Below are 6000 nucleotides of genomic sequence, written 5' to 3' on the forward strand. Positions count from 1 at the left end.
CAGTGCCCCGCCCCCGATCGTGGCCACGCCCCCGCCTCGGCCCCGGCAGCACTTGCTTTCCCTTCCACAGCCTGATCCGCGCGGGGAGACCGCGGGCTAAAGGGACCGGAAGCGAGCCAGAGAGCGAGACGTCTCAGGTGGCCGGTGCGGAGCGGAGCTTGGCCGTCCCCGCCCCGTTCTGTACCGCTCCGTGACGAGCACACCCCGTCGGTCTCCTTCCTTGGTGTTCCGTTAGGGGTGACCGGGCTGAGCTTTGCTACGCTAAGCACCTGTTCCACACCTGGCCGCCCGTGCGCCGGCGCCGCTGCGGTCGGGGCGGGCGGACGGGCAGGAAGAAACACAGTGCTTCGTGGTGTTGTAAAAATGTGACCTTTACTCGGATACAGGAGCTCACATTTCAAAAGCTGATGATAGTCAGTCAAGCTGACCTAAAAAACATTTTCATGAGAATGCAAAAATAGACTTTTTTAAACTGGCCATTTATAACTAATACAAATTGGTTTTCGTTTAAACAGCTTTTCATTAGTAAGCAACGTATATGATTATAATTTTGAATTGGTTCTCTCTTTACCATGTGCTGAAGACAGCGTTCACAGGGCACTGTTACAGGCAGGCAGGAGGAAAGGGGACAAGTGTAATTTAACTGAAAATGAAACTGTCTCCTACTGCAATGAAAAATAAAAACCGCATTCTAGATTTCGTTGTGCTGAAATAAAGCATTGATGGCATTTCAGAGTCTTTTCTCAGTACTCACAAAGGGAAGGGAAGTACTACTTTGGAGTTGCACAGAGCCTTGAAATTTTTTTAAAAACTCAAAAATAGCTGAAAATGTCTTAAGATGTGGAAAAGTAGCAATCAACAAAGTTATTTACATATAATCTATTTAGCAATTTTACACATCTGTTTTAAAAAATTAATAGTTAGGAATAAACATTAAAACCAAACCGCCAGGGGCTGGGGATTTAGCTCAGCGGCAAAAGCGCCTGCCTGGCAAGCGCAAGGTCGTGAGTTCAGTTCCCGGTACCGGAGAAAAACCAAAAAAAAAATAAAAATAAAAATAAATAAAACCAAACCGCCAGCAAGTAAAAGCTTAGGAAACTGGGTATTCGTTAGTGAGAAAGAATATACAAGACTACCAGTATATTTTAAAACACGAGGACTCCTGGTTAACAGGGCTAACAATGAATTACAGAGTAAGACGTTATTTGGACATCATTTTTAGTCCTCCTGTTAAATAATTTGTCATATGACCAGTAAACCATTAAATTTGATTTCTCAGTTACATTATAAAGAAACCTTTTCTGGAAATCTAACTACAGTTATTGTAGAGTAGTAGTAATACATTTGGCTATAAATTTTCCAGACAGTTCATAGAGAACAATTTTGCAAGAATGTAAAGTTTTGAACAAATGCTTATTTCATGCACTTACAAAAAAATTAGGGCAAGCACTTTAAAAATGAAAAGGCAAGTATATGTTCAAATTAAATATGAAGCCAGACAAAGGATTCCATTATGACAGGCTGTCCATACAATCTCAGATACTGACAGAAATTAATCCTAGTGCAGTAAATTATAAACTGAAAATTTAAATTCATCACAAACCCGAAATTTTTCATGAAATTTTGCATTTCAGACTTTTTTATTTTGTTATATTTCTTGAGGATATAATATACCCAGTAAGAAATGTCTATGAAATGAAAACTAGAGACTGAAAATTAGTTTGTGCATTTCATTAAAGCTCCAAAATCAAACCCCATGCACTTATAATTAACAGTAGTTTATTAGGATCTTTTCCTTTCTTACCTGTTCTAGCAAGTTAATGGAGATCAGTATTTCAAATTAAAGTACACTACAAAAGAGAAATGTACACACATTGTAGTTTAGAATATTCTGGCTTATACTTTTTTAAAAAAGCTTTTGTAAACAAGCATGCAGCCACAAATATTTCAAGTAATCTAGACACTTGGTCCATCTGTATAACGAAAAAATATGCATTAGTCTTTATGAAAAAGAAATAGAAAACTCTAGGTTTCTACGTTTTTACTTTTTCATATTTGCACATGCAAATCATGTATTAATAGTCACAGATCTTTAACAATTAATTTTTCCAATAGCATCTTACTATGTTAAAAAGTACTGGCAGTACATTCACTTAATCTGGTGATCTTAATGTCAACAAATACCTATTAACAAATCAAGCCCCATTGCAAATAAATTCTCTGTAGAACAATGACCAAATTTTCTAATCCTAGCAAAGGCCACAATGAAATAGACCAGACATGCTGTCAATAAATTTGCTCAGTGTCTAAATTCTAACTTTAAGGTGCCATAAACATAAAAGATAGGATTTTATATCATCTAAAAATATGACCAATTTGATCTTAAACTAGACTTTTATTTTCTAATTAAAACTAAGCCTGCTTCTTAATTTTTGCTGCTACATGAAGTGATAGTCACATTCATAGCTTTCATAGAAAAATATATAATCCCTGAATTAGTCATACCAAGTGATCATTCAGTATAAATCCCAATGTTATAAACAAAATAAGACAATAATGGATCTTCTCCAACTGCTCATTTCTAACACTGTACATCAGAACTAACATCGCCAGCATGAAATCCCTCGGTCCTTTCGGTTTTGAGCTTTGGGGATGTGAACTAAAGGGACAAAAGGTTTTGTGCCATCCCGAAGTCAAATGGGCTCATTGGCACTTCCTGGGGAAATGTGTTCCATTTTTTTCCCTTCCATATCTGTACTGCCATGATAGATAGTTGTGGTGGTCTGAATTTTTATGTTCTAATGGAGAACCCGTAAAATCAGCATCAGCTTGAGCTTTTGAAATTTTCTAACCCCTTAAAAGTTTTTCCTGCATATCCTGTCCACTTCCCACTTTCTTTCTCTAACAAATCAAGACATTTCTTCCAGGCTTTTGCTTTCTGGAAGGGATGGCAGTCTTGCAATAGGCCCTGTCTCGTCTTCCCACCTCGCTAAGGGCGCACAGCCTACCTCCTCGGCCTACAGGCTCACAGTCTACCTCCTGTATTGCGTGTCTGCACACGGGCTCTCGGGAGAGCATCCTTGACCGCTGGAGTATGGCTTTTAGAAAGTTCCTCACGGGAGGCAACAAGGGGTTCGCGGCAGGGTGAGGAGCAGAGGCGGCTGCACTCTACTCGAGGCCCCTGCTCGCTTCCAGAAACCACTTCTACATTCTCAGTCGCTATTGCGCTTTTTCCTTCCAGGGTCTGAACCGCCTTAGAAAAAACATTTTGCTACTAACATCTTCTAGCTCTTTTTCACTTTCAGAATTTATGGTTGTATCATCCTCTTTATAAACATTCAGTAATTTTTTCTTAGCCGCAGCAGAAGCGTTTCGATGGGGCAGTTTTCTGCTACTCTTCCTAATCCAGACATTTTCTGGTCCTGAAATCGTCTGTTTTAGGTTACTCATTATCTTTATTTTATTTGCAGCCACAGTAGCACATCTGCGGGGAATTTTCTCAGGTACCACTTTTGCTTTCAGAGTTTCACTAGGCATTTGCACTGCATCCTTCTGATTATGCATACATGTTCTCATTTTTGTATTGGGTTCTCTGTCTCTAGGAACAGATTCTGAAAAATGAGTGAAAATTCATGTAAATGCAAAAAAATCTTGTAACACAAGATTTTATGACTTAACATTCCTCAACAACACATTCCCAAACAGGAATTTTAAACCTCACATTGCCTAAGCAGCTTAGAAACATGTGCTTTTTGGTACTGGTACAACTTTACATTTTTTTATCTAAGTCCAAGAAGATAACTGTCACTTAACTCAGTACCTGACTTGCAAAGAACACAGTTAGACGATGTACCTCCGCATCATAAAGCCACTCACTCAAAAGCAATCAATGCCCAGATTTGGAAAATAGAACCACGTTTTCAATTTTTTGCATTACTGCTAATTCTCCATTAGAGTACTACAAAATATTTAATACAAGTTCTGAAATAACTTTCCTGGAACCCAAACAAGGAGAAAAGCTGCAGGACTCTATGCTCATAAGCATCAGCTCTGAGTTCAAGAGAACCCTGGTGGGTGACTTCCAAGGCCAGTATTTCCTTTATTCAAGAAACTGTCAAGTTGCTAATTGGCAGACAAAAAGAAAATACATACTGATTTTATGTAACTGACATGGCTTTAACAATCTTGATTTTTTTCAAATAAATCTTAAGTCATTCAACTGTTTTCTGAGCTAGGCATATGCCAGACACACATTATGACAATGACCCTAAAAACTGTGCCACCCATACATGTATAGTTTCTGTAAGAAACTCGCCCGCCTAGAGGGCTGGGAACCTACCCTGGTCTAAGGGCCAGAGACCTCCTTTGAGGAAATGGTAGTTGAGATGGGCTGAGCCTCAGGACGGATCTGCCAGCCCGCAGGTGAGGCAGAAAGCAACGCACAGGGGTTAAGTCCTCCCAGAGGCGATTTCCCAGGGACCTCTGGAAAGCACGCATATGCCCTGCAGAGGTCTACTGTTCCACGTTTACCAAGCTGTGCTGGGCTCACACCTTTATTTTTGCCAATATGTAGCTCAAAGCCAGACTTTTCAAAAACAAGTTCAGTACTTTCCTCAGACAGAGGTGGCATTTCTTTGCCGTATCTGATACTCGTTAGACCCTGAATGTTAGACTTTACTCACTGGCGAACTAGTCCGAACACTGAGCAGGTGACAAGGACATGCTACTAGACACTCCAATAACACATCTAATTCTCTTGCAGCCACACTAGACTTCTAGAGGACTGAGCAATCTTCTCTTCACTACCAAATGCTAGAGAGTAAGGGCTTTGCTCAGACTCCATCGAGTAACACTACTCCTTGGTAGCAGCAAAACTTCCAATCTTCTGTTTCTCCTTCAATGGAGATATCTGCCCTTGTGACACCAAGCTGAGGACAGCAAATAGTATAAATAAAAACTGCTTTTTCACGCTGACATCTGAATATAGCCAGAAAGAGATGAGGAAAGTCCTCAGCCCTCACAGTGAACACCCTTCAGATGTTTATAGAACACTTCTAAGTTGTGCTTTAAGATCTGAAGTTCTTGCCTGGTATGGTGGTGCACACCTGTAATCCCAGCACTTGGGAGGCTGAGGCAGAAAGGCTGTTTTGAGTCTGAGGCCAGCATGGGTACGTAAGAGCTCAAGGCTATCCTAAACAAAATGACACTTTGTTTCAAAACAACCCCACTCCCGCCAAAAGATCTGGATTCTCCCCAATCAGCTAGGAAGTATTTCACTCAGAGCAACCTCAGGACATGTCAGTTCCTTTTGCTAATTATGTGACTGCCGTGCCTTTCCAGTGAAATGTCTAAGGACGCTGTGTTCTCAGTGTCATCTCCAGCACCTGAGCGGCCGGTCAGCAAGCTCAAATAATCCCCACGGTTGCAGTCCCGGGATACACCCACACCACCAGCCCTTCCACCTCCCTTACGGGGCTCTGTGAGAAGGGAAGCGCTTACAGTGTGGTGTTTCTAGCCCTTAAAGGGACTTAAAGAACTTTTAAAATTATGAGCTGATTATCGACAACCAAACAACCCTATATACAAAATGAATCTTTAATACAGCAAATCAACATTAACTAAATGTTAGAATATGGTACAAGATTCATGGCGTTTTCATGTATCGAAATTAAGGTTAAATCTTTTTGAGATTTTACACTGGTCTTTTTAAAATAAAAAAAAAAAATGAAGGAGAAATGTTGTCTTTTATGATGGAACAAGAACATACCGGATATGAGTCATCTAACTGCACCCATTTTCATGTTGAGAAAAATAATCAGACAACTGGTTCATACAGTATGTCTAGTTGTGTAACATAAAAATCCTATTTAATTAAAAATTTCTGTGCAACAAAATGATTTAAACTGCAGCAATTCTTAAGCATGATGGAACTACACTAGCAATTCAGGACCCAGTAAATACTGACACTAAGGCGTTCTAATGATTATTTTTTTTTTTTTT

At 40.0% G+C, this 6000-nt stretch overlaps 1 protein-coding gene across 3 annotated transcripts in view; it reads right to left on the minus strand.

The window, feature by feature from the left end:
- Positions 1-353: 353 nt before the first annotated feature.
- Brwd1 (bromodomain and WD repeat domain containing 1) overlaps positions 354-6000 on the minus strand; it is a gene marked incomplete in the record, with an annotated part of 104573 nt that continues 98926 nt past the window's right edge. For all 3 annotated transcript variants that reach the window (XM_013504839.1, XM_013504832.1, XM_013504835.1), the window contains 1 exon segment: positions 354-3611. In XM_013504839.1, the coding sequence (XP_013360293.1) occupies positions 3220-3611 (392 nt within the window).

This window comes from Chinchilla lanigera, unplaced genomic scaffold (assembly GCF_000276665.1).
Source record: "Chinchilla lanigera isolate Chin_1 unplaced genomic scaffold, ChiLan1.0 scaffold00006, whole genome shotgun sequence".
Lineage (NCBI taxonomy): Eukaryota > Metazoa > Chordata > Mammalia > Rodentia > Chinchillidae > Chinchilla > Chinchilla lanigera.